This window comes from Passer montanus, unplaced genomic scaffold (assembly GCF_014805655.1).
Source record: "Passer montanus isolate IOZ18808 unplaced genomic scaffold, ASM1480565v1 scaffold15, whole genome shotgun sequence".
Taxonomy (NCBI): domain Eukaryota; kingdom Metazoa; phylum Chordata; class Aves; order Passeriformes; family Passeridae; genus Passer; species Passer montanus.
The window spans coordinates 6,493,248-6,520,356 of record NW_024362051.1 but is presented as its reverse complement, the minus strand read 5'-3'; the positions used below and the strand labels follow the sequence as shown (position 1 = coordinate 6,520,356).

Sequence of the window (27,109 nt, the reverse complement as noted above, 5' to 3'; positions counted from 1 at the left end):
GTTTTTACTCTCTTTTGTAAGGTTAGTCTGGTGCAAAGTGTTTTTAAAATGGGGCTTGTGGCCATGGATAGAATTTAACTATAATTAGAGCAGATATTTTTTTGTGAAAAAGTCCCAAGGTCACAGCGTGGGTTTGTTGAATGGAACCTTACTTGTTATTTTTAATTCATTAGCAGTAGGGTATGTACTTTTCTATTTCTTTCTTAAACTTTCTGCAGTTTTATTTGCCTCTCTTGCAGCCACAACAGCAAAGAGTGAACCAAGTTCCAGCCATGTTTACCCTCTGACAGAATTTAATAGCACACACATTTGCTAAAGACAATTTTTTTCACACTCCAGAACATGCAATAAATACCTAATATATAGAATATCCCACCTGCTTCTGCTAAGGTGTCAGAATAGTTTTTGCAAAACAAAGGGCTCTTTGTTCACTTGGAAGTTCACAGAGCAGAGAGCAATGTGGAGATAAGGAAAGGCTTCTGTCTGTGCTGGTCTTTCCCTGCACTGCGTGTTTTCCAGCAAACTTCAGCAATTCCCTCTGAGCTCTGTCATCTTCTGCTCTGCATCAAGTGAAACAACTCAGTAACAGATCTTTTACTGGATAAAAAAATATTTTGAGACATTTTTCACCTTTTTTCCTGCCCCCAAAAAAGTATGTTTCAGTTCAAGAAAAGTATTTTATTCAGTGTAAATGCAGACCCTTTATTTAGGCTTCAAGCCTTAAAAATACCTAAAATATCAAAGGAATCTTCAAAAGGGAGAAGTGTTATAAAAGCAGATAAACAATGGGGTTTTTTAATACATTCAGTGATTTTTTTCCCCTCTTATTTGCATGTGGGCATATGTTTACCTCTTAATTCATCTGATCCTCTTTGGTGAAATGGCAGGGTATTTTTCACCCTTCAGGGGAAGAGCAGCAATATCCTGCTTTGACCTTTCCCTGAGTTTTTCCCACCCCTGCCAATGTTTGCTGATACTCCCACAGTGTTCAGCGACCTGCTGAAAAAGGATGATTTCATTTCTCCTTTGGTGAAGGCTTTGCTGGGAGAATCATGGCACTGCCTGAGCAGCAAGCCCAGCTTTCCCTCCCTCCCTCCCTCCCTCCCTCCCTCCCTCTGGTTTTGCTCAAGCACAGCAAAGCTGCAAGGAAGCCTCAAGTCCCCTTCCAGACCAGCCCTGGCTTTGGTCCTGCTGGGAACACGAGCATGGCAAGCTCAGCTCGGGCTGTGTTTGTCTCTGAGGTGTCAGGAAATCTTTGTGATTATTCTGATGTACTTTTAACTTTCCAGAGCACACGATGTGTGTGGTCCAGATGCCACCTGGTTTGTCCAGTGTGTGGATCCCTGCAGGAGCACTGCTCCTCTGCTCCTGACACCACAGAATCACAGAATGGTTTGGGTTGGAAAGGGACCTTAAAAATCACCCAGGTCCAACCCTCCTGCCATGGGCAGGGCTGGCAAAATGGGGAAAGCCATGTATGCAACCCATTTGCTGCCCCCTTCTTTTTCACTTGTAATTCAGGGGCACAAGGTGCTGATTGAAACCTCTTGGATGACTCATTTGAATCAGCATTTTCCCTCAGATTTCTGGCATTTGAAGCATTACACACCCAGCCCAGGGTTCCTGTGAGCAGGTGCTGCAGCCTAAAATGTGTTAATAAATGTAGGTTTGCAGAAGCAAAGAGCTACATCAAAAGATAAATGCTTAATAATGAACCCAGAAAGGTTGCTTCAAGGACATGAATGCAGCTACATGATGGAAAGAGAAATTGCTCATCCCTGCCCCTGCCAGTGTTTCTTGACATCCCCAGTGTTCTCCTGAAAGTCTATTTATGCAGCTCCTTTTTAGCTCACACTCAGTGATTAAACACACTGAAGTTTGCCATAAGGCTGACAGGGAAGGCACAAGCTGAGAGGACACGACAGGAGCACCTCAGGACTTTATAGTCCCAGGTTCATGTTGTTAGTTCTGATATGCAGGGTTTTATCTGCTTTCACTGCTTCACTGATGAGTTTGCCTTCCTAGCACAGCCCCTGGCTATTCAGTGTAGGGTACATTAGCAAAGTGAGGTGATCTTGTCTGAGTGGTTAATTCTTTTGCCTCGGTGGTAGATTTCTGTACTTTTAAGGGAAATGGAATTATTTCAGTAATAAAAGAGATACTGGTTTCTTTCTGCATGATTAATTCCAGTCATCTGAGGCTGACCTCTGTCTCTTAGCTGTCTTGCCATAAGTTTCCTTATTTCTGCTGACACCATTTTTCTGTCCAAGATAGAGACTCTCCTCTCCTCTCCTCTCCTCTCCTCTCCTTCAATATAATAGAAAATAAAAAATAAAAGTCTTTCTATTGCAGTGTTTTTTATCAGAAGTAACTTTCTATATGTTTATAAAATATAAAGGTACTTTATGATCTGTGGAGTGAAACTCTTGCTTTCATGAGCAGCTATGCTAAGGAAAAAACTCATTCTGTCATAAGAGCTCAGAAGTGTTTCCACAATGCATATAACGTGTTAAGCTACCAGAGAGAGCTGTCACACATCAAATTAAATAGAAATGTGGAAAAGTGATCACTCAATGTGGCATTCACAGTGGTCTCTGAAACACCCTCTTTATTCATATATGTAAAACTCTTCCTTTGAGTCCTTTCAATTCTCACAGAAGTCTTTGAGAAACTTTTTTCAATATTCCAGAATAATATTCATGTCTCTTATTTAATCCCCTGTAGCACAGGACAGGGCTTTTGGAGGTGTCAATACTTACCTGAGTCTTCCACTGCCTCTCAAAAATGCTGCTTTGGTGGCTCCATTATTTGAGCTGATTGCTGTGTGATTTTATTATGACGTTTTTTAGCCTTTTTTAACTTAAAAAGCTGTGTGACATAGGCTGGAGGGAAGAACAATTTCCTTCCTATATCAGAGGTATGCACAGTAGCAGGAAAAACCACTGCTATCTACTGGGATCCCAGGGCCCTGGGGCCAGCAAAGCTCCCACCGTGGTTGCTGAATGCAGAAGCACTGGAAAACATTTTGCTTGAGCTCGCAGGTCCTGATGCATTACCTTAGTGACTCTGCCCAGGAGATAAAGCACTCAATGCTTTTAAGTGGCTGGCTTTGGAGCCAGGCAATCCCCTCCACTGCCAGTGCTTCCATTTCAATCAGAGATTTCCTGCCCTTCTGCACAGCCCTGGTCACACTGCTCTTTCTTGTCTGCAGCGCAGGAGCACCCACAGTTTGTCCCTAAAAGCCTCCTCGCCTCATTTTCCAGCACTGAGGAAGGAAAAGAGCGTTTAATGGGAACATTGAAAAAGCACTGCAGCATTCAGTCCTCTGAAATTCAATATCACACATCAGCATTTGTCATTATGCTTTGAAGCATTCTGCCTTGAAGCCTTTGTCTCAAGCTCTGTTCTTCTCCGTGCCTAAGTGTCTTACCAAAGCATCAGTGTAATCTGTAACTTGGTGTCAGTGCCCATTCCCAGGGAAGAGAGAAAGTTAAATGTAACATCTCTGAGGAGAACTAAGACCAGTGTCTGAAATGTTGATAGAGAGAGGGCTGGCAGTGCCCAAGGGGTCACTCTGTGTTTCATTAATGTCTAATAGAGAAAACAATGAAAACTGTACTGCTTGCTGTAAGCAAATAAGAGATCAAAACTCATTCATGCTCTGATCTTCCTGATCCTTAACTTATTTTCCCCTCATTTTTGTAATAATCAGAGTAAGATGATGTCCTGGGGTGACTTTATGATGCTGAATTGTATCCCCATTTGTCTGTTTAGTCCAGAAATAGGTTTTGTGCCTTTAAAATTAGATCCAGGAGCAAAGGGGGGGAGAGGAAAAATAGTGAATTTTTTCCTGGCTTTATTCAAAACCAAAGAGCATCAGCTCTCTGTGTTGTCTGCAGCATGGACAGGGAGCAGGAGAGAACTCTGCTTTGATTTTAGTTAGGTTTTTTTAGTTAGCTGAGGCTGGAAGTTTTTTTGGAACTGTACAGCTGATGTTCAGTCTGAGAACACCAGGGTTATCATCCAGGGGCCCCCCAGGCTGCACTGCAGCTGGGACACCAGACCTGAGCCCCAGGGAGAACAAGAAAAAACCAAGGACATACCCACGAAAAAGATTCTTTATCTCTCCAATCCACAGAAGGACTTTCTGAATTTGCCATCTCTTCAGAACAATAAGAGGTTCCATTGTTCAGTATTATTAATCTTTTCATGTTTGTGAGTTCTTTGCTTGTTAAATAAGCAGTGTTTTCCACTTTTCTCCAAGGAAATCTTTTCCCAAACCAGTGGCGGGGAGGGGCCGCTTGAATTTGCTTTCTAGAGGAACCCCTTTGGAGGTTTTTCCCCACATTTGCCCTAAACCAGGCCAAAAACTCTTTCAGCGCCCAATGTGAGGCTTGAGAAAGTGAAAAAACCTGCACTGATTGCATTTTGGTTGTACCTACTCTGTACTGGGATAAAGCAATCAGTAGCCATGCTGCTTGAATCCATAATGTCTCTGGATGGAGGCCTTCATGTGCTTCTGGTCCCTAGGCTTTTTTGAGATTTTAGCATTTTCTGGTCCCTAGGCTTTTTTTCTTATGTGGAGATACCTCCAGTATTGTCCCTACATGTGGCTTTTACAGTAGAGGGACATGGATTAGAATAGCTTTTGTGCTGGGCTTGGTGATAATGATTTATAGGGAGTTTACAAAGGTACTGGGGTTTGTTCAAGGTATGTATGGTTTGTGGTTTCTTCATCCTAACCCGTGTCCCAGTTCCATTCTTTGGGGGCTTATAAGTAACTGTACCCAGTTTGTTAGAGGAGGAGCAGGGGATGAGGCTTTTCAGCCTTTCCTTTCCTTCTTCTCCTTTGAATCTGTTACATCACCTTTTTACAATGCTCTGTTTCCCCTGAATGTTAAAGCGACCACTTTCCTGGTATTTTATGTGGTAAGCTCCCTCTCCATGGTCTGAAGCATGTCTAGAGTGGCTGATATGTTCAGAGGGGCTGACGAGACCCCTGACCCAGGAGGGGACCCAGCCATGGGAAATCCTGAGTGGTGTGGGGAACGGGAGGATATGGACCAAACAGATGACAGAGGAACACCACCAAGGCTCTATGGCACTCTGCCTGTCTTTATTGCCTTGAACAAAATAAATTGTTCCACTGAACTGGGTTTTATGGCAATTCCTTCTCAATTTTCCCATACTTGTATTTTTATTGTAGCTGTTTCCAGACACATTGAGAAAATGGACAGATTAAAATGTCTGATGAAGTCTCTGAAATGCCAACCAGAAGACTTTGACTGTCTCATTGCCAAGGACAACTGAATATCTTTGTTTGAATCAATTGCAACAGGAGGAGGAAGTCTGGATATTGCTTGGGCCCTACATCCCAGAATTCTGCACATTCACCAGTGCCATTTCCCTTCCCATGAGTCACTACAAATGTTGTTGAATTCATGATATCTGAAAATAAAATTTGCAGAAGGGATCAATTCTCTACTGAGCTTCCTTACACTTCATTTTTTTGTCCATTTGCCAGGAGGATAAAAAGCCCAAGCAGCATTAGGGCAAACATAAACACCAGGCGTTGGGAAATGCCTCCTTGTAATACTGCTGTCATCACTTCAACCTTAAACTTTAAATGCTCAGAAGAACTAGGAATCATGATTTATAATTACCTTTTGTGAAAGCATTCTTTTTCATGAAAGCAGCTTAAAAGAAAGCATATTAAAATGTTAATATTTCCAGGAAAAAAATTCTAAAGACAAAGGCGGTTAAAAGTACCCATCAATTTCCTTTGTTCTGATTGATTTATTCATTGGAAGGGGTAGAGTCTCATTTTCTTTTTTTTTCTTCTTTTTGAGCAATGTAGACCCCAAAGCCTAATTCATCTCAAAAGCATATTTTAAACAGCTAGTAATGTGTTGTTATTGAAAGAAAAGTGTTACTGCAGAGCAATCCTAATTTCTGTGCAACTGTATTTCCTCCTGAACAGTAACAGTTCTGTTATGCAAACATCTCAAAAAGAGTCCATTAAGTTCCCAAATTGATCATCGTTCACAGGTAGTGAAGATGAAAGCACAATTTGAATTTTCTCTGCTTTTCAGTCCCGAGAAAACTACAGAAGGCAGCTGAAATCCTCCAGCTGGGTGATCCAGAGCAAGGGGTGGCTGCCAGGCGTGGTCCCTGTCCCTGTCCCTGTCCCTGTCCCTGTCCCTGTCCCTGTGGCCCCCAAGCTCGCAGCAGCCTCTGCTTTCCTCCTCTCTTTTTTTCTTGACCCCCTTCCTCCTCCCCTTCACCTCCAGAAAGTTCTACTCTTTGAAAGAGGAGAGCATTTTACATTTCCCTCCCAGGAACATTTATTCATCCACAGAACTAATAAATGAAACCCTCAGTTCTACTTATGAAGTTAGCTGCACCAGCAACATATTTATTTTTCATTTTTTCTTTCTATTCTTTTGCATTTTTATTATCCTTCTTTGTGATTAAAATAGCCACCTTCTAAATTCGATCACCTCAAAGAACAATATGAACTAAAGTTTAATCTTTCATTATAAAACTGTTAGGTAGGATCTGGTGGTGCTGTAATTTTGCCAATAAGAAACTGCCCTTTTCACTTTTCTGCCACTCACATTTTCTTTTACCTCTTTTTTTTTATTTTTACTTCAGAACAGTAAACTGAAGAGTCCCAGTTACAGGGTACAAAACAGGTACTTTCTGTACCAGAGCACCACAGCTTTTCCTACTGCTTTTGAATTTGTCTTTTTGTCCTATCAGTAAAGAATGAGCTGTCATATTTTGAAAGGTACTCAGAGATAAAGCATTTAAAGTAGCAAAATACCAGCCAGATCACATAATTTGCAGGAGAGCCCTGCAGAATGGCTCCCTTTGGGTCTTTACAAAGTGAATAGAACAATATAATATCAGCTGCTGTGTCAATGGCCTTGGCAAAGTCATCACAGTGTTTTTCAGCTTGACTTCCAAGCCCCTCTCTGTGCCTTTTCTGAATCTCAGGGTACACTGTCTTACCCCAAGAGATAACTTGCTTAGATGCATTTTGTCAGTGCTAACCACTAATGGATTTTGGGGTTTGGCTCAGACAAAAATAGTCATACAAAAATAGCTTTTCTCTAGAGAAGACAAGGAGCAGAAGTGATGCACGTTCTGCCACCACCTGGGGGTCCTGTTTGCAGTTTTCTATTTGTTTGCTTTATGGACAACAAAGACATGACCTGTCATGTTCCACAGGCAAGATCAGAAGGTTATTCCCTGAAATCTCTTCCTCTTCAGACAATGCCACTGATGTCTCTATTTCTGCTTTTCTTACAGTTTGTTGCTCACCCCAACTGCCAGCAGCAATTGCTCACCATGTGGTACGAAAACCTCTCAGGCTTACGGCAGCAATCCATAGCTGTGAAGTTCTTGGCTGTTTTTGGGGTCTCCATCGGGCTGCCCTTCCTTGCCATAGCCTACTGGATTGCTCCCTGCAGCAAGGTACAAACTCCTGATGGTCTGGGGGGGTTACAGGCAGTTTTACCCAGGGCCTGCAGTGAAACCCCAGATTTTTCCATAAAGGTGTTGGGGAGTGATTCCTGGTATCCTCTAAGACTGGCCCAGGGAGAGCAAGCTTGGGGTGTTGCTTGACAGACACAAATGGAACTGTCATCATTTGAGGTTCATCTTTACAGAGAAAGAAGTGGCGTGGTGGGCAAAGAGGGTGACAGGAAAACAAAAGGAAAAAATAATGTGTAGGAGATAACAACATAGGAGTGAAATGAAGAAAAAATAGAAGAGCCACCAAAACTGGAAATAACTAAAGGAGGAGATCCTTGTTTTAGTTAACTCTGATGTTTAAATTCTTCTTTCATGCACTTTTTGTTGTGGGTTCCTCCCTTCTTCAGGGCTCCTTTGTTATCTTTCCTCCTTCTTTCTGAGCTTGTGGTTTTAGTTAGTGGAGCATTGTTGTGGGTTTAGTTAATGCAGCATTATTGTGGTTTTATTTAGTGGAGTATTATTATGACACATGGGCCTGAAACTCTGGCAAGCCCCAGGAAACTTGTTAGTGTTGCAGCAAAGACTAGACTTAATCATAAAATCTTTATGGTTTTGAGGGAAGAGATGAAGCAACTTGAAATACTGCTGTATACCTAAATATAGATTAAACAGTGGAGGAGAGTTTGTTGAGACCTGGAGGTCAAAGGAGCAGAGCCAAACATTAGCTTAGGTAAAATCTCGAGTTGTTTGTGGCATGAAATCTGTAGGGGTTTCATCCTGAAAGAATCTGCTCAAACAAGTGGAGATAAATAAGCGTGTGGCTGAGTGATAAAGAGCTTTGTCACTGTTCTTGCCACAGAAAAAGGGGTGGCAGGGGACAAGATCATTTCACATTCAGCAATAGCCAGCAACATCATCCTTTACAAGGTAGATGTCTTCTGCAGGAGGCTTGTCACAGGTACTTAAATTTGATAAAAATGACACCTGGCACAGCTATTGTATTCAGTCTTGAAAGTATCTTCTTCCACTTCCTCTAAAAACAGTGAGAAATCCTTTCTAAATGTATCCAACTCAAGTAGTTATAGATCCATCAATTAGTATTGAGAAAGACTATAATTTGAAACACATATTAACACAATCAGAAAAAGTCCTTCAGTACATCTAAGATAACAAAACACATTTAAGCCTTGGTCTCCTCCAAAATGGCTCCAAGAGGAGTACTTTGTGTTAGAGGATATGAGGATGTAACTTCATCTCCTCGAGGTCTGTACCAACACAAAGCCCCTCATTTTTCATGGGTTCCAGCCAGGACTCAGAGGTGCTCACAGAGAAGTTCATGCCAAAGCCAGGCTGTGCTGTGGGTGTTTTTGGCTGGGTCATAGAGGGAATTATTGTGTGAAATTATCACCTTGATTCCTTCATGTCAGACCCCAGTCTAGCTGGGATTTATGAAGCTGTTTAATTTCCTTCACCTCTGTTGAATGTGTTGGGAGATGGCACACCAGCCAACAGCAGCATTTGTGGTGCAGTCTCAGAATTAATATGGCAATAGGTGGGAAGAATTAGACTAGAAATAAGTGGAGAATTTAAAACAAAAACATACAAACTAAGAGGAAAGAAACTGAGACAACCTCCTGCTAAAACTAAAACAGTTTTATAGCAGAACTAAGAAATTATTGAGAAAGTTACTTGGTTTTAATTTCTTGAGGTAGGTGTATTAAAATTTTAAAATGGGGGCAGGGGGATATTTAACTTTTCATCAGCTCTGATTTCATTATCCTAAACCTTTCATACATTCTCATTTTTCAATGTTCCTTCCTTTTCACCCCACTAGACTGTCAAAAACCACATGTAACCTTCTATCACAAAGGCCAATTGAAATTTCTTTCAGACAGGTATTGTCTTTTAATGCATGGATTTGCCTTGATCAGAACAATATAGTCTTGATTTTTGATTGGGGCCTGTGATAGAAATAACTGAATCACAAACACAATTTTTTCCTTGAGAATTGGTATCTCACCCAAAATCATCACTGTTAATTTCAAGGGCTGCAGGTTGATCCAAGAGCCTGCTATCCTCTCACAGTGTAATTGCAGAAAATTCTACACAGGCAGCATCTACACTCTGAGCCTCCCAGTTTTGTCCTGGTCAGCTTTACAAGTGTTTTATTTGGTTTTTACTATGGAAGCAATCGTGATGTTACACAATTGGGCAAAGAAATCACTTTTCCACAGTAATAATCAGTTAAGACTTTTAACTTAAATCAGGTCTGTCTTCAGAGACTCACAGGTACCCAGGCATGAGTCAGGGGCTCATTTCTGGACCAAGGCAGTGAGAAAAATGGAGGAAATCTCTAACGTGGAATACTGCAATGGGAGCTGTCCTGAGCAACACTACTGTGTGCCACATTCTTATGATGATCAAATTCTGCAGTTTCACATAGGGCAATAGAGGAATTCACATTCAAAATTCCTTCACTGATGTATCTTAGCTAGGAACATACTTTAAAGCCTGTCCTCCCCAACAGAAAATTGTCTTTAATAAAGCTCTGTGGGGTTAGAATGTGCCATACCAAAAACTACCCAGAAAAAATTGGTACATAGCATTGACTGGAGTTTGTACCTCACCTTACCTATTTTTTTAATTCAGTTGCATAGAACCGACTTATTAAAACCAGTTTTAGTGTCAGTCAGTCATTCATTCACTTCATGACCATGAAACTTAAGCCTATCCTATCCTGAAAGATCCTTGCTGACTCATCCATGTCCTGGAGTCTGTGACTCTGAAATAAACTGTTCAAAAAGTTTCTTCAAAACTTTTTTCATTGGTAATGAAAAGAGAAAAGAGATTGGATAGAAAAATTGTACAGTCTGTTGCCTGAAAATGAAATGACAAGAGCAAGAGGGGCTGTTTAGATTGCCTGCTGAGCTTCAAGGTGTGTTTTCTTTCTTGGGTTGGTTGAAGTGCACGCTCAAACATCACAACACCGAGGGGTCACTCACACACAGCCCTCTCAGTCTGGCTGTTCTCTCATTTCCTGAAGCCACACTGGGGGTTTGTGGGGTGCAGCTCAGACTGCAACACACTCTGCACTGTTGAAGCACTGGAACTTTAATGATTGCCTCTGCCCAAGCCATATCTGTACCTTTTGACCCCTAAAATACACGAGATCACTACAACAGCATCTTCATGCTTCTGCTACAGACACAGTACTGAGCATAGTAATGGATTTTTCCTTATGCTTCTAGCCTTTTTTGTTCTCATATCCTCAAGCTGAAAAATTTTGTAGTGATCTCACACTATATATTTTTGTTCTGACATGAATGTATGCTTCATTATTTTCTATCATGGAGATAGGATGCTAAGTCATGAAATTATCTGCTCTCTTAAGGATGAACCTTTGTATTCACACACTGTCAGTGTTTCTATCTTAGCAGTAATAGCCAGACACTACCCTGCAATCCTGGTTTGATGAAAGGTGGTACTTTGATTTTCTAAAAAATCAAGAAATTTATATACTCATGCAGTTACACACCTTGAGTCTAGCTGTATCATGTTGTTTGAAAAATCTTATTGTGATAAAGCATTAGACTGGCTGGAGGAATTGACACTTCATAATTTTATTTTTTTTTTAGAATATTCTAGTCTACACCTTCTGTAGCTCTTAGCTAAAAATTAGATTTCTGAGAAGATATAGAAAGCATCAGCTCAAAAAAAATAATGGTAAGCTTTCTGCAGTAATAAATGGGACAAATGGCTGATGTAACATTAACTAAATGCAGATTTCTGTTAAATCATGAGGAAAATTACCCCCAGAATCCATTTGGTTCTGTAATACATGGGATTATTTCTCTGATAACTGAGACTATGCTACTTTAATCTAAGGTCTTTTTTTTACATTTCTATAGAGAGCAGGAAAAGTCTCTGGAGAGGATTCATGATTCAATAGGTATTGCTTTTCCTCTTTAAGTGAATTCAGGGTAGAAATGAGTCTCAAACAGATTGCAAATGCACTTTCTTAAAAACTTCCTGCTAAGGATCCATGGCTGGTGTTCCACTTTACTCTTGCAGTCTGAACTCTCTCAGGTCATAGGAGGAAAACTGTGTGATCCAGACCTATCCCACCACCCCATGCAGCTCAGTACTGAAATTATAAATTCTACTACAAAGCAAAATCTACACAACATCAACCATAAAGAACTGTTGAGAATGACATCGATGGTGCCAGCACAGAAGGTGAACCAGACCTGTAAGGGTTGAGACTGGTTTTAACAATTCATCCACTCCTATGTCTGCCATATTATTTCTAGACAAGATTAAATAAACTTGGGTTTCAGGTCAGTGCAATATCTGCCCAACTAAACACGTCCTTACTGACCTCAGAGAATGTCAATAAGGACCTCGGGAAAGAGCAGATATTTTAATTTTCTTTATTGGAAAGTTATTTAGAAGCATGCACATTTTCCAATAGGATTTCCTATTCTGTCGACTTTATAAAATATTTTATTGACATTTTATAAACTCTGATAAGAAAAACAAATAAATGCCAGAATCCTAGTACTTCCTTTAAATTTATGCTAGACCTAGAGACCTCTGCTTTTGAAATATTTCCTGTTCTGCCATAAGCAGAGACCAGGGCTCCCTGGAATTAATCTGCTATTGGAGATAAATACAAAAACAAATAATTTCCTTTTTATGTCCTTTTTCCTATGAAGTTTTATTATCAAATCAGTGGATATTAAGAAAAAATGGATGATATCTTGGCATCAAAGGGAATGAATCAATGAGTAATAAACTGAAAAAAAAATTCCAATTGGCTTTGAGGAGTTTGGAAAGACCCCATCCAGGCCAGCTCTTCCATTGCTCCCTGTTGTGTCCAGCACTACAGGCTTTGACCCTACTGCTCCTGAAAATGCTTCTACTCTTTCCATCATTCTGGAGTAATGTTTTCTTAGGTCACAGAAAATTTAAAATTTAAAGAGTGATATTTAAATTCATTAATCAAGAAAGCTTGTCAAGAAGAGCAGAACAATTATCTGTAGTGAAGAGACCTGCTGCTCTTGTTCTTGGCTTAGTGTCTTGAAATAAATCCTTGTATTCTGGGAGTAATTCTCCAGCTTTGGTACTAATTATGAGAGAAGACTATCATAGCAAAGCATTTGAAAAGCATTTCTAAAGCATATTTAAACAGAAGGCTATTTCTTACACGTTGATAATGAACCAAGAGTTCACCATTAATAAAAGATTCTAAATGTAAGGATGAGAATTGTGTCCATCATTAGGATTTATATTGACACACGAGTTCATTCATATCACACATGCACAAACAAACATCTCTCATATAAATGTCCTGTCTCTTCATTTTCCACTCACCATATGGCCAGGGCAATTAGATATTACATGTGGGTTTAAAGAGGCACTGTAAGACATTGCCATGCATAGAAAATTACCCAATGCATAGTGTCTGGTAACAGCAAATTACAACTTGAACAAATCTAAACCCGATTTAGCTAATGATCCAAAATCAATTACTGAATCATTTTCACCGTGGGCAAAAGGTTTCAAATTTTATAGTGCAAAAACATCAAGGAGGTGTGTAAATAAAAACCTTATGACTGTGCATGTTCCATTGCAGCTGGGACGTACCCTCCGAAGTCCTTTCATGAAGTTTGTGGCTCATGCAGTTTCTTTCACAATCTTCCTTGGACTGTTAGTAGTGAACGCCTCAGATCGCTTTGAAGGAGTCAAAAATCTCCCCAACGAGACCATCACGGATCATCCAAAACAAATATTCAGAGTGAAAACAACCCAGTTCTCATGGACAGAATTGCTGATCATGAAGTGGGTATTGGGTAAGTAAAACCAAAATGAACACAAGTCCTCTGTGGAAATTCAACCTCATTAGGAATAGCATGATACACAGTGACAAGACAAAGAAAAAAGAAAAATTAAACAAAAACAAAAACAAACAAAAAAACCCCACCCCAAAACAAACCAAACAAAAAACTAACAAAACCCCAAGCTAAAGAAAACCCAAAAAACCCAAACCAAGAAAACTCCTCAAAACTGAAACAATTTACTATGAGTCTAGAGGTTGATGTCAAGAGTTTTGATTAAAAGAGGAGCAAAAAATTTGATCTTGGCCACCACTTTTGAAAACATTGAATGATGCTTAGCAAATTCTCTCTTTTACCTGATTTTTCCACTTTCCATCGTAAATGCTATAGATGTTGCCTATTTATCTCTGTTGGTTTAATCATTGCATCTTAAAGAACATAATATTATAATAGGAACCTGTGGCTTCACTCTGGGTTAAAATGAGCAGAAAGAAGTGTGGTGAGTCTGATTCATTACCCTGCCATGGGATCCTACTGTAATTCACTGAACCTCCGTGTCTTTGTCTGCAAAATGAGTATAATGTCATTTGCTTTTCTTGTAGTGCACTCCAAGCTCTAGTGATGAAACCTAGGCAAGTAAGAGCTAGATTTTATGAAATTTGTAGTATGAAATTTGTACTGGTGAGAGGACAGTGCAGTGCTCAAATCTTACAAAAGAAATTAAGTTATTCAGCAATTACAAAGTAAGGATTCTTGTGGGTGAACCCTTTGAGTGTGAAAGTGTGCCACATGCACAAGTCAAATTTCTAAGGAGTTTCAGACTAATTCAGATGTCTCACTTTTCCTACAAGCATCATTTACTCCTGGTAGGTCACTTAGTTTGAACCATTAATCTAAACAAGTTCAGGAGAATTTCTTGGGAAATTGAGCTTATCAACTCTGTAGAATCTTTGTCTACCTCTTCTGTAGCTATTTTTGTTCACCACCATGATTTTGATTCTCTTCTTGCAGCAAATAATTCCACTGTTCCATAAGTACTGATGGCATTAAATTCCCCCGAAAAATAGGGTATGGCTGCTCTATCTGATGACTTCTTGGCCAATGTTTCTTTGTTCCCTGTCCCTGTGATAATCAGAATCCCATACAGGATATTAGGCTAGAAAATACTGAATAGATGCCAGACTGGATATAGTAAGACTGTAAGATATATTTTTAAAATTATATTAAAGCAGTTGGACAAGATGATTAGATTTTAAACTAGGTATTCTTTTCTTATAGGCAGTAGGTATCTGTCTGCTTGTTGAGTTCCTGAGAGATGAAGAAGAAAACATTTCATTTAAAGTGAAGGTTTTCACTTTTCTGGGAGAAGAAAGGTGATTCATTGTACAGACTCCTGAATATAATGAGATTTTCTAATGACTGCCTACATCTGCACTGACAATCTTCTCTGGCCATTTTACCTGTCTGCCTCCAAGAAATGTTTCAGCAATACTGAGGTGGTAGTTTTGTGCACATGGCCTGCAGACACCTGCACTTCTTGAGTCCCATGTGTGACCCCGAACTTCAAGGATTGTAAAAGCACTAATGGTAGCAACTTCTGGTGCTAAAAACTTACAGATATTATAAATACCTATATGCAAGCAGAAATATAATTAAAGTGGCCATCATAGACCTACCCAGTGGCCTTCTCTGATGGAGTGACTGTGTAAGTGCACAAGGACAAGCTGCAGATGTCATTTAACTGGACTTCTGGAAAGCCTTTGGCATGGATCCCCACAACATCCTTCTCTCTAAATCAGAGATAGATGGATTTGATGAGTGGGCTGATGAGATGTGTAAGAAAGTGTTGGAGGGTTGTGTGGCCACTGGCTCAGAGTCCACTGATGGACATTGGTGACAAGTGGTGTCCCTCAGGGGTCTGTATGGGCACCAGTGTTATTTAATACCAGCGTTAATGACAGAGACAGAGGGCTCAAGGGCCTCTGGTAAATGCTGAGGCTGGAGCACATGAAGGATGAGGTGAATTGTCCAGACTAGTCTAAGGAATCATGGGGATCTCAGGAGGTTAAACAAGACCAACATCCCCTTTGTACATGGTGCACAGCAGTTTTGGCTCATGCACCCAGGGCTCATTATTTGCCTTGGCTGCCTCTTCCCTGTGGCCAGGACTTCCCAGCTCTTGCCTTCAAATGAGGAAGGCTGGCATTTTCCTCATGGACAGCATGGACTGTAGTGTGCACTGAAAGCTGGAGGGTTTATTTCTAAATCCCCACTGCAAAAGCAGCCAGGGTAGCCGTTGAACTCTGGGTAGATGCAATCTGAGCACTATTAATCTCTTAATCCAACAGCCTTTGGTGGACCCGGGAAGGCTCAAAGGCAGCTCTGCGACATCAGCTGCTCCTGGTTTATGTACCAGGCCAGAGGATATAGAAATCTGACAAACTGTTCCTTTTTGTGCACAGGTGGTGAACAACACTTCTTGCACACTCCCATTTTTCTTCCAGATGGGCTGTGCCTGTATCTTGACTCTCCTTCCCCTGCTGAAACCAGAATTGCCCATCGAGGTGACATTTCTGATTACCCCTGCAGTGGGAACAAGAGACACGCAGAAGCTGGAGCCTAGAGCTGCTCATATCCCAAATCTCTGAGCATCAAACTCAGGGAAATACCCCCTGCCAGAGCCACTGAGGCTCAGAAACAGCACACTGCAATCTAATCACATCCTGGCAGAGCTGCTTTGTCTAACTACCCATCCTTAGTTCTAATACCTCATCTTATGTTCCATCCCCTGAATTTTAGCTGATTTTTCTCTTCTCAATACTTTTACTAAAGAGGAGCTTTGAATTACTCTCTCACAAAGGATATACAATTACCCAGCAGTACTGACCAAGTAATTACTGTAACTTTTCCACTTGTCCTGAACAGACATTTTTAAAAAAGGATTGCCACAAAGCTGGGGGAAAGAACAGTGGAAATTATAGGCCAATAGCGTGTTACTTTCACAGAGGGGTTCTAATTTTAGTCAGACTCCTCACTTTTAGACACTTCTTACTTCATTAATCTGTGACTTAGGTATATTAAGGGAGCAAGATTAGAAATAAATTTGGATGGGAATCATTTCTGGTCATCAGTGAACAAGTGCTTGGTTGGGCAATGCTACCACGCATGTGATATTTCCTTAAGTGCTTTATAAAGCACACATGTGTAATGCACAGGGCTAATGGCTCCTATCCATCATTTCTGGAATGCTTTTTCTTTTTCCAGGTAGAAATGTTTCTTTAATATTTCATCCTTGCTCCAGGAAAATTCCTGAGAAACCAATTCTTCCACCTTCTCCCTTAGGCTATTTATTACTAAATCTCAGTCAGGGTGAGTGGCAGTGTGGGGTGAAGTTCCTGCTTTTATACAGCCAAGCAGGAGGAGGAGAGCTGGGAGGCTCCTCTCCTGCCCTCTGCTCAGCATTCTGCAGATCTCAGGCTCTCCCAGGACAGACCTAAATCAGGGAACATCTCCAGGGAGACTCCAGGGCTGTGGAGGTCACAGGCTCACTGTGACCTTGGCTGATGGTGCTATGGATGGCTCAGCTTTCCTTTTTCTCTTTAAATCCTCCCCTGTGCACAAGGACTGAGAGCAGCAGTTCTCCACTCCTCCACCCTCAGGCTAAATTCCCACTGACCTGTTTCCCTCTCTGTAACCCAACTTCCCCGTGCTCCTCTGGGGACACCCCCTGCTTCCAGGAGCTTCAGAAGTAGCCAAGCAAAAGCATTGACATGCCACACCACGAGAGCTTCCAGCAGAGAGGATGAAAGGAGTTCACAGAAAGGAGAAGATTGCAGGAGGTCACATGGAAATTGGCAGGCACTGCTCCTTCTTGATTAAATGTGAATTTTGCTGCTGCTATGGAAACAGGACTGGGTAGAGCACAGGAAATATTTATCAGTGGGTTAAATATTCCAACACTTTAGCTATTCAGGAGTAAGATTTCAGCCCTGGAGCCCTGCTGGAATTGAAAGTTGGGCAAATTGGTGAATCTGACCTGAGGACATGGATGTCAAATATTTGAATTCACTGGGTTTGGCATTTAGTTTTATTTGTAAGTCTGTTGTCAGAAATCATAAAGTTGGGCTAAACTCAGTGTTTTCAAAGTGGTAGTTCAGACTTTAATATGTGGAAATTCATTATTTAATACAGAAAGCTTTATGAAATTGGAAGGACAGAATTTCTGTCTTACTCTTTTTTAATCATACTAAACTTACTCTTGAACAGTTCTGTTTGCATTCTCAAAATGGACACACTATCTTAGGGAAGGAGGAAAAGAGCAGCAGAGCAAGCAGTGCCATCTTCAGTGCCATGGTGAAGGAAGGTCATTCTGGGGACAAGAGAGGAAATCTACATTTTTTCTGACTATATCAGCAGTAGAATTTTCTACTGTCATCAGAATTTCTGAACAGTGCTTTTTCTGTCATCATCAGAAATCAGCTTTTCCATTGACTTATACAGTGACATTTTGAGATTTCTGCTTCATAGGCACAAACGGTTGTATTAATTTTTAAGAAAAGATGACAAGAGTTGTTCTCAATTAATTTGTTTAATTAAAGTGTCTTTTGCTTTGGTCTTAGAAGCCACTGCAAGCAGGAAACAAACAGACCTGTCTGAATACAGAAACACCTTCTGTGTTTGCCAGTTCAAGATGCTCTGATCCCTCCACAGGTATGATATGGTCGGAGTGCAAGGAGATCTGGGAAGAGGGTCCACGTGAATATGTGGTGCACCTCTGGAACCTGCTGGACTTTGGGATGCTGTCCATCTTCGTGGCATCATTCACTGCCAGGTTCATGGCTTTTCTTAAAGCCTCTGAGGCACAACAGTACGTAGATCAGTACGTTCAGGATGATGACCTCAATAATGTCACCCTTCCCCCTGAAGTTGCTTACTTTACCTATGGTAAGATGCTTTTTGTTGTCTAATACTTCCTGTTATCTTAGGTTAATGTGTGGCAGTACTGAAAGCAGCTTTCTTTTTGTGATATTTATATAGTTTTTTTCTAAATAAAACAAATTTTCCCTGGATCTACCTGTTCCAGCCATCTTCCTAACCAGTCAGCAAGGACCCGAACCTCATTCAGCCTCTGCTCTTGTGCTATGGGTACATTCAGGTCAATCACATCCTGAAAATGTAGCTTGAGCAACAGATAATCAGGAACTCTGAGTGAGCAGAATAGAATGTAAATTACAGATGAATTAATCTGCTTGGCTTTCCAAATGAGAGAGGAGGGAAATGTGTGAACAAACACAGAATCTGAGGCTGCAGTAACTCTGCATTTCTGTTACATCCAACACCTCTACAAAAATAAATAAGAATAGCAATAAAAATAGCTGCTGCTCATCAAAACCTACATTTTTGTAGAGCCTGTATCATCCATAAGTGCTGACTTTGGGAAATGCAAGCCGCAGCAGTGCCTTGAAAATGCTCTTTTGGATGGCTGAAATGGTTTTCCTTTGCTATACAAAAATGAACAGAGCTTCACACATGTGTGGGGACTGGAGACATTGCAAGCTCTAGATGGCACCTGGGCAAAACCCATGGGGATTTTTGCTCACAGGGGGCAGCAGGAGCTCCAGAGCTGGGCACCAAGCAGCACCAGGGGCTCCCCAGGGCTGTAAGGTGGTTGTTGTGGTGCTGTGCTTGGGCTGGACAGGAGAGCAGAGGCAGACCCACACAGCCCCAGAGCTGTGGGCCTCACCCACAGACAGCAGTCAGAGCCACAGGAGCTGGGTGGCCCCACCAGCTCAGCTCCTGCCTCCCTCTCTGCCCACGCAGCAAGAGGCCAAGAGAGATGAGGTTGTGGCTTCTCCCTCTCTGCCTTGCTGCTCACCCATTCAGAGTGAGCCCATGGCACAAAGGTGCAAAGGGTCCAGAACAGAATATCCCAACAAGATCCTGTGAATTCCTCCATCTGCTGCTTTTCCTTTGGTTCAGATTACTGCAAATAATGCCTAAGTTTACTGCTGTGGCCCTGAAGATGTCACATGTTTTAACTGTGAGTCACAATCTTTCCATCAAGAACCTGAGTTGATGCAAGGACACTTATAAGCCATATTAATATAAATATTTACATTTCAGCAGATTAGGTAAATGATGCATACCTGAAGCTTTCTAAAGTAAAAATATTGGAGTAACTAGACTTCAGAAACTTGTTTTAATTTAGAGATAACATAAGAATGGTACACAATGTTTATACCTGCTTTATCTGAACAAATCCTAACTTTCTTATCTAATGGCGGGGATAGAAGATCTTGGTCTCCCTAATGCTTCCTTTCCAAATACTGACACAGTGCCCTGTATCCAAATCTACAGCTATACTCCACTGTGTTGTGGTTTTGGTTCTCCATCTCAAGAGCTTCAAATGGAGAAAGCACAGCACAGTTGATATTCAACTAGGAAACAGAAAATATCAAATTTGTTTAAAGCCATGCTGTTTTTTTTCACTGTGTGGCTTCAGTAAATCCCAGTGACTTGGTAATTTCCTGCTTTACCATGTGAAAGATACAACTAATTCATCATATTTATACAGAATGTTGTGGTTAAGTGTACAATTACCCCAAATTTGGGTTTTTTTCCTCTTTAACTCCCACCCTAATACAAGACTGAGTCTGGAAAAGGGTCATTTATCATAGCAGCTTCCCCCTAACCCTTTTTGTTACTAACACCTAGTGTACATGTATTGTTTTAGCCAGGAACAAGTGGCTCCCCTCGGATCCCCAGATCATTTCAGAAGGCCTGTATGCCATAGCTGTGGTACTCAGCTTCTCCCGCATTGCTTACATTCTTCCAGCCAACGAAAGCTTCGGCCCCCTGCAGATCTCTCTGGGGAGGACCGTGAAGGACATCTTCAAGTTCATGGTCATCTTCATCATGGTATTCCTAGCCTTCATGATTGGGATGTTCAACCTTTACTCTTACTACCTTGGTGCAAAGTACAACCCCGCGTTTACAACGTGAGTGCTGCGGGAGGAGGGAAGAGGGAAGGAGGAAAGAGGGAAGGAGGGAAGAGGGAAGGAGGGAAGAGGGAAGGAGGGAAGGAGGCTGCTCTGCAGGGCTCGGGCCCTTCTGGGGCTCAGGTGGTTCCTGCTGCAGCTGTTGGGGGGAAATCACACCCAGGTTTTGACAGGGAAACTTGTGCCACAGCCTGCAGCCCTGGCAGCCAGCTCTAGGCCTGAGTGCAGGCAGAGGAGCAGTTCAGAACCCGTTGTTTCTGGTGGAAATCAAAATAGCAGATCAGGGAAATTGTTTGTGAGATGTTCAGTTTGATGTTTCAAGAGAAGCAGTGGAGAAGTTAAACCTAAGATTACTGTTCTTAAACCTGTAAGATGAAATGTATGTAAAATAAGGAAGGCTTTTGTTTCTCCAGGAGGCATCATTGTGGGTTCAATTCCCAGAGGGGCCATTCATTAAGAGTTGGACTCAATGGTCCTTGTGGGTCCCGTCCAACTCAGAATATTCTGGAATCGTGTGGTCTGTTTTAGGACATCACCTCAGTGCAGCTGTCATTATTGGGTGCCCTTTTGCAGAGCCAGCTGCTGGCCATGGTGCTCAGAACAGAGCAAACCACCCAGGGTGCTTGGGATGTGGGGTTTAGGCCCTGACTGGGAACTTTTCAGCAGAAGCCATGTGAAGGCTGCACAGAGCATCACACCAGGCTCCTCCCCACAGTGGGTCTGCCTGGGCCATGCTCCCCTGGAGCACGCCCAGCCCTGCAGAGCTGTCTGTGCTGGGGGTCCCTCCTTCACCTCGTCAGGGATGTTGGAAAGAGAAAGAGGTTGGCAAATTCCAATGGAATAAGTTCAGAGTGAGGCTGCTTTTGAAATTACAGCCCTTTGGTGGCAGGGCAAAATGCAGTCTCAATTCTCCAGGACCCCAAGAACACAAGTCCCAGTCCTGTAGCTGAGGTTCTGAAGGACTTTTCAGAGCAGGGGACAGTCCTGCTGGGTATGAGGGACATGTCCCATGCATCCAGGGGAAAGCCTCCTCCCTCACTGCAGTGTGGCACCAGCACAGCATTGGGACAGCACTTTTGTGTCTCACAAATCCACTTGACTTGCCTTAGGGACACAGGGGGAGCTTTCCTTCCCACACACCTGTCTGTGGGAAGCCTGGCATGATGTTTTCCCCTTGCTGACTTCCAGGAAACCACTCCCAAGCCACAGTGCCTGAGCCCCCAGTGGTTCCTGTGTGCACAGCAGACATTTGATGTGTCACTTCTGGAACGTGTTACACAGTGAGCCTGGGGCTAAGCTCATCACTTCTCATGGAGAAATGACCTTTCCAACATCATTTCTGTCCTGCAAGTGGCTGTTGCCTTGCAGTTTTACCACACCACCCTCTTGTGCCACATGTAACCTCTAACACAATGTTTACTTTCCCTTGTTGAGCCAAATTTGCCTACTAGACCTCTCCTAGAGCCTCAGGATGTATTTTAATGGAAGGAGTTGTGAGACCAGATGCATTTACATCTATCTGTGCTCGATAGTTAGGGAGAAGAGGACTGAGCGTGTGGGATGGGACTTTCTTCAGATTTGAAAAGAAGATGCCCTTGAAGCACAAGAGTTAATGAGAATCAAGGCAGTACCACCCCTGACTGCCTGGTGGCACAGCAGCCCTCACTTGTGGCATCCCCCAGGCACATCCCTGGAGAACAGCACTGACAAATTGCAGTCACTGGTGCAATTCAGCCCAGTAGCTCTCTTATTAGCACTCATTATCTAAGTGCATCTTCCAGTAGTTACTGTCTTTGGATTGAAATAATGACCAAACATTCACTAAAATGATGTCTGCTCACTGGAGTAAAGATTGCTTTAAATGCCCAAGGGATATTTGGACTGGGGAGAAATCCTCCTTAACTTCAGCCTGCTGACTACATATCCTGGCGGGACTTCATGTTGTTATAAAGCAAATTTTCCATGAGCATAAATTTTCCTTTCAAATTTGGAAGAGACTTTAAAAATACTTTCTTCTGATTATTTAAACACACAGGAGTGACAAATGATGATCAGTGAAAATGAGCCCTTTCATCATGTGAAACAAAGAGAATAGATTTACATTCATCCCAAAAATCCTTCTTAGACATTCCATGCAACAAACTAGAAGCCCTGAGGTAGAGAGTCTCAAACAATATTAATAAGCTAATTACAAGGTTGTTTTGGCAGATGGGCAGACACCAGTGGTAGCAATGCTTCCTGCTCTTTTTTGGGTGGCTGCTTGTTGGCCTTGCTGAAGGTGGTGGTCTCCTGCTGCCATCAGCTTACTCATGGAAAGGAGGAAGATTTTGGTACTAGAGCTTGGGTATCACAGCTGTTCGTTCCCTGAAAAATCACTGGGGCAAAAAGGGGTCATGCTTACTTTGGTGTCCTCATAACCCTCCTGTGACTGCAGCACATCACAGAAGGCATTTCCTGGGAGCATGCTTGTGAATTTTGATGAGGATGGATAAAATTTTACAGTGAGTTTTGCAGTCAGAAATGTGACTGTTTAACTGTGGGACCTGATTCTCAGAGGTCACTTGGACAGTTGTGACAGAAAAAGACCCACTGGATTTGTGCCCATAATTGACTGTGGGCAGTTCCAAACAGCATTGACAGCTCCCTGGATTGCCTCAGTGGGAAGTCTTGGACAAACAGCTGCTCACTAAAATTCAAATTACACATTTAAGAAAAGCACACCTTCCCAGGGCAGTATGTAAGCAGAAAAAAAAGAGTGTACACTGAGGGAATTGTTTGCTTAGTTCTAATGATAATAGTTAGTGAATATTTGGTTTAACTTTCGCCCTCCCTTGCTACTGTACTTTGAAATTGTGTACTCAATTTCTTCTCTGTTCATCTACAGAGCAAGCACATAGCACCCCAGTGGCCTCTGATTTGAGCTATTATACAAAGTTTCTGTCATTTCTTTCCTTTTGATGTTTTGGAAGCAAAGGAAATAAGGGTGCAGTTGTCTTTACTCCACACAGTTAAATATAGAGATTATTTAACTAAACACACTTTCAAAATTTTTTGGAAGTTCTTCAGTGCTGAAGAGCAGATTATTTCCACAGCACCACACCAGCTATGTTTATCTGTTTATCAGATGCTGTGTACAGCACACAGCTCTTGAAACAGCCTGTAATTAAGAACATGCTATGCAAACAAAATCGAAATGGAGGCAAGGCTGATTGTGTTCACATTGCTTTCTGCATCAGAAATCAGGCTGAAGGCTACAAGGCAAGGTTTTCTGTCTCACTCTCCCCAAAGGGGAATGTGACTCACTGTTCAGTGCCAATGCTACTTTGAGGCTTGAAGGCTTTTTTCTACTTGTTTTGTTTTGTCAAAATGTGATAGTTTTGTAGATTACATTGACTGCATTGCTTTTTTGGCAGAGTTAGTTCTCAAACCCATTTAAGGAGATAAATCTGAAAGGATGCCTTAAGGTTTTTTAAAGAGGAAGGCACAAGACTGATATGAAATGAGAGCCTTGCCATGATCCTTTTTGATGAACAGCATACAGCTGTATACAAAAGAGAGGAAAATCTGCAAATAGATAGCTGGCTATGGTCTGTTAGGAAGCATCACCTTCCTCAATGAAAAATATTTAAATTTTACTGAAATAAGTACAATGAAACAAACAAACAATCTTTGTGGTCTCCCCAGTGCAGTCAGCTCTACCACAGTAAAGAGAGTGATGCTGCATAGCCACCTCCACAGGGAGTATCTGCCAATCTGTCACTGCCAGACCCGCCTGCTGCCAGGAGCTGTCAGTCTGGGCAGGACTCCTGACTTCCTAAATCCTTCATTTGTTTGCCTTTGAGAAGGATAAAACACCTGCTGACCTTGCAGGAAGGGGGTAAATTGCTTAGCTGGCAACAAGGAGACACATTGGCATCTTGGAATCCTTGAGAACTTGGCTCCCAACGTCGTCCTCTCGTGCTTTAGTGAGTTAATCTTGGAAAAAAAACAAAAAGCCCAACTGATGTTCCCTGCAACCTGTGCCAAATCCCGTGCAACCTGGCAATAATCTAACAGGGAGAAGGAAAGAGTCATCCAGCCTTTTTGAAGGGTAAGGATGGACTAATACAAGGCCTCCTTAAATCATTTCCTCTGACAGAGAGAGACCTGCATCTGCCTGGGGGCACTGCTAAACATCATTTTGGTGCTACAGGTTGGGTCAGCCTCTCCAGCAGCCTCCCAGTCCCACCACCATGGGCACTGGTCCCTTGCCAGACACTGTAAATCCAGTTTATGGACATGACAGAGGAACCTGGCACCCCCATGCTTGCCTCTGGGGCTCAGGGTGGTCAAGGCTGCTTGCAGCTCTCAATTTACTTTTCAAGGAGAATCTGGCACTGCTCGAGTATAGAGGTCAATGCTTGAGCTGCAGAAAAGGAGCAGAGCTGACACATTGTATTAAATCTGCCAGCAGGGTGGAAAACTGAGAGAACCTTTCTAAATTAAAAAGGAAAGTTAATAGCAGGGTGCAGCTGGGCTCAAGGCTGGAGTTATGGTTTTTATTAGTTTCGGAAATCTCCTCGGTGGTGGGTTTCAATACCAGAGATCATTGGTGTAATATGTGTTCCTTAACTGGAAAACACAACGTCTATTGAAGAAGCAGTGGCCAGATTGCCACTGCACAGTGCAGGGAGTCTGACACATTAATGCCAGGTCAGCTCAGCTGCAGATGAGGGCAGGAGAAAGGAGCAGAGTGTTACAGGAGAGGAAAAGCAGAGGAAAAGTGATGGCACCTGAGTGTAGCACGGTCAGAGATCCCTCAAGGGTATCCCTGCAGCCGTGCAGAGCAGCAGGGATCAGGAAATGGGGTATCCATGACTCTGGAGATCCAGGAAGTTGTGCAACATTTATTGGAAACATCATTCAAGGTTAGTCTCCACAAAACAATATACAGAGCAAATATTATACTCTTTACTGCAGTTTTACTACTACTTGTAAATGAGCTATGGACTACCACAGATTATGATGGGAATTAAAAACCAGTTTGCTGCAGCAGAAAGGAACCGTCCAGGAATTCTGCACCAGCTTTCAAAGGCTTGAAATTAATTTCTCTTGCTTTTATGAATGGTGTAATTGATGCTGGAATTGACATAAAGTTTATTTTTCCGGTTGAATATGCCATGGTTTGTGTCTATAAGCTGTTTTTATAAACAGATTTAGCAGGATTAGTAAGATGCAACCCTAGTAAGAAACATTTCATCAAAATAATTTTTATATGGCATTGTTTCATTTGAAGGTGCCACCTCCTGGCAGGCAGGAGGAGAAAGGAGGCAATTAACTGCTAACAGGCTAAGGACTGCTCAGCAAAGGCAAAATGCCTTCTAAGTTAAATATTAGGCAAAATGCTTTCAAAATGTGCCAGCATCCCTCCTCCTCCTCCTCCTCCTCCTCCTCCTCCTCCTGTCCTTTTCAGCTGTGGCTGCTCTCCTCCCCTGTTACTGCCCTGACTCCTTGGATCAGACTCTCCTTTTGACCTGTTAGTCCAGCTTCATTCTTTCCAGCACCACTTCTCTTTGTCATTGGCTTATTCCCCGTTTTCCTGTCTTTCAACCTTTTAATTTTCCTCTTGCTCCTTTCTACTTTCAAGCAAGAATAATAATCAAATTGAAATGCCTCTCTGCAACATCTTCTACCACTCCTTAAATCCAATTTCTTCCTACAAATGCTTGAGTGTCTGACATGTTTGGAGTCCCAGAGCAGGATGGGAAGAAACTCAGGCTGTGGTCTGACTATATTTGCACTCAGTGTTCTTTATATCGATGCCACAATGCAGAACTTTTCAATCTCTTCTCCTGGGTAAAAGACATGCTTCTCTTCTGCTCCAGAAACTGCAGAGAAGGAGGTCAGACTTGGTACTATCTGCTTGGGATGAAAAAAGAGTGAGTGAGTGAGTAGAAGCAAAAACCCTACATAAAAAGTTTCAAACTGCAAGGTGCCCATGGATTTGTCATCCCTATTAGGGACACAAAATCCAAGTGTAATGCACCTGATAGGAACAGATGGAGCAAATCAGGGCACACTGTAACTTTGTAGTATTAATCAGAAATCATATTTCTTTATCAAATCAGGAAATGTGATTTGGCTCATCCCTGGGTGATGGATAATGGGTTGCAATAACTGTGCCAAGATATATTTATATTTGTGGATTGCTGCTTTTATTGTTAGCATGTGGCCTGGCTAACCCAGTGTCAACTCTATCAAGAGATTGTTTGTTTTATTTTTAGGGTAGAAGAAAGTTTTAAAACCTTATTCTGGTCAATATTTGGCTTATCTGAAGTGATATCTGTGGTGCTGAAGTACGACCATAAATTCATTGAGAATATTGGATATGTACTCTATGGAGTATATAACGTGACTATGGTGGTTGTGCTGCTTAATATGCTAATAGCCATGATCAACAACTCCTATCAGGAAATTGAGGTAAGATAAATCAGATTGCAAACTCAAACTTAATTATTACTGATAATGAAAATGCTAAAAATGCAAGGAGGCTGTAGTTTACTTTACATCCAAGGTAAGAATCCTGAAAACATCATCCATCATATAACAGTTAAGGCTGAGTCTCTCCCGAAATTATGATTTAATTAATAATAAACAATGAATCATTTCTATAACTATTTCAGCTTCCTTGTTTTTAATGACCCTCTGTGGGTAAACCAAGTTTTCTTTACATGCATTTAATGAAAGCGGTTTGTGATATTTTTAATTCCTTTTGTTGGCTATGCTAATTTATCCATGTGTGTTGCCTTAGCTGCA

The 27,109-nt window shown here is 41.8% G+C and overlaps 1 protein-coding gene across 1 annotated transcript in view; it reads left to right on the top strand.

Moving 5' to 3' along the window:
- The window catches only part of TRPC7 (transient receptor potential cation channel subfamily C member 7), a 71,650-nt gene that overhangs the window by 34,542 nt on the left and 9,999 nt on the right, over positions 1–27,109 (top strand). The window contains exons 4-8 of the mRNA XM_039701487.1: positions 7,315–7,479; positions 13,115–13,331; positions 18,027–18,260; positions 20,050–20,314; positions 26,578–26,773. Of these exons, the coding sequence (XP_039557421.1) occupies positions 7,315–7,479; positions 13,115–13,331; positions 18,027–18,260; positions 20,050–20,314; positions 26,578–26,773 (1,077 nt within the window). The remainder of the gene's footprint in view (positions 1–7,314; positions 7,480–13,114; positions 13,332–18,026; positions 18,261–20,049; positions 20,315–26,577; positions 26,774–27,109) is intronic.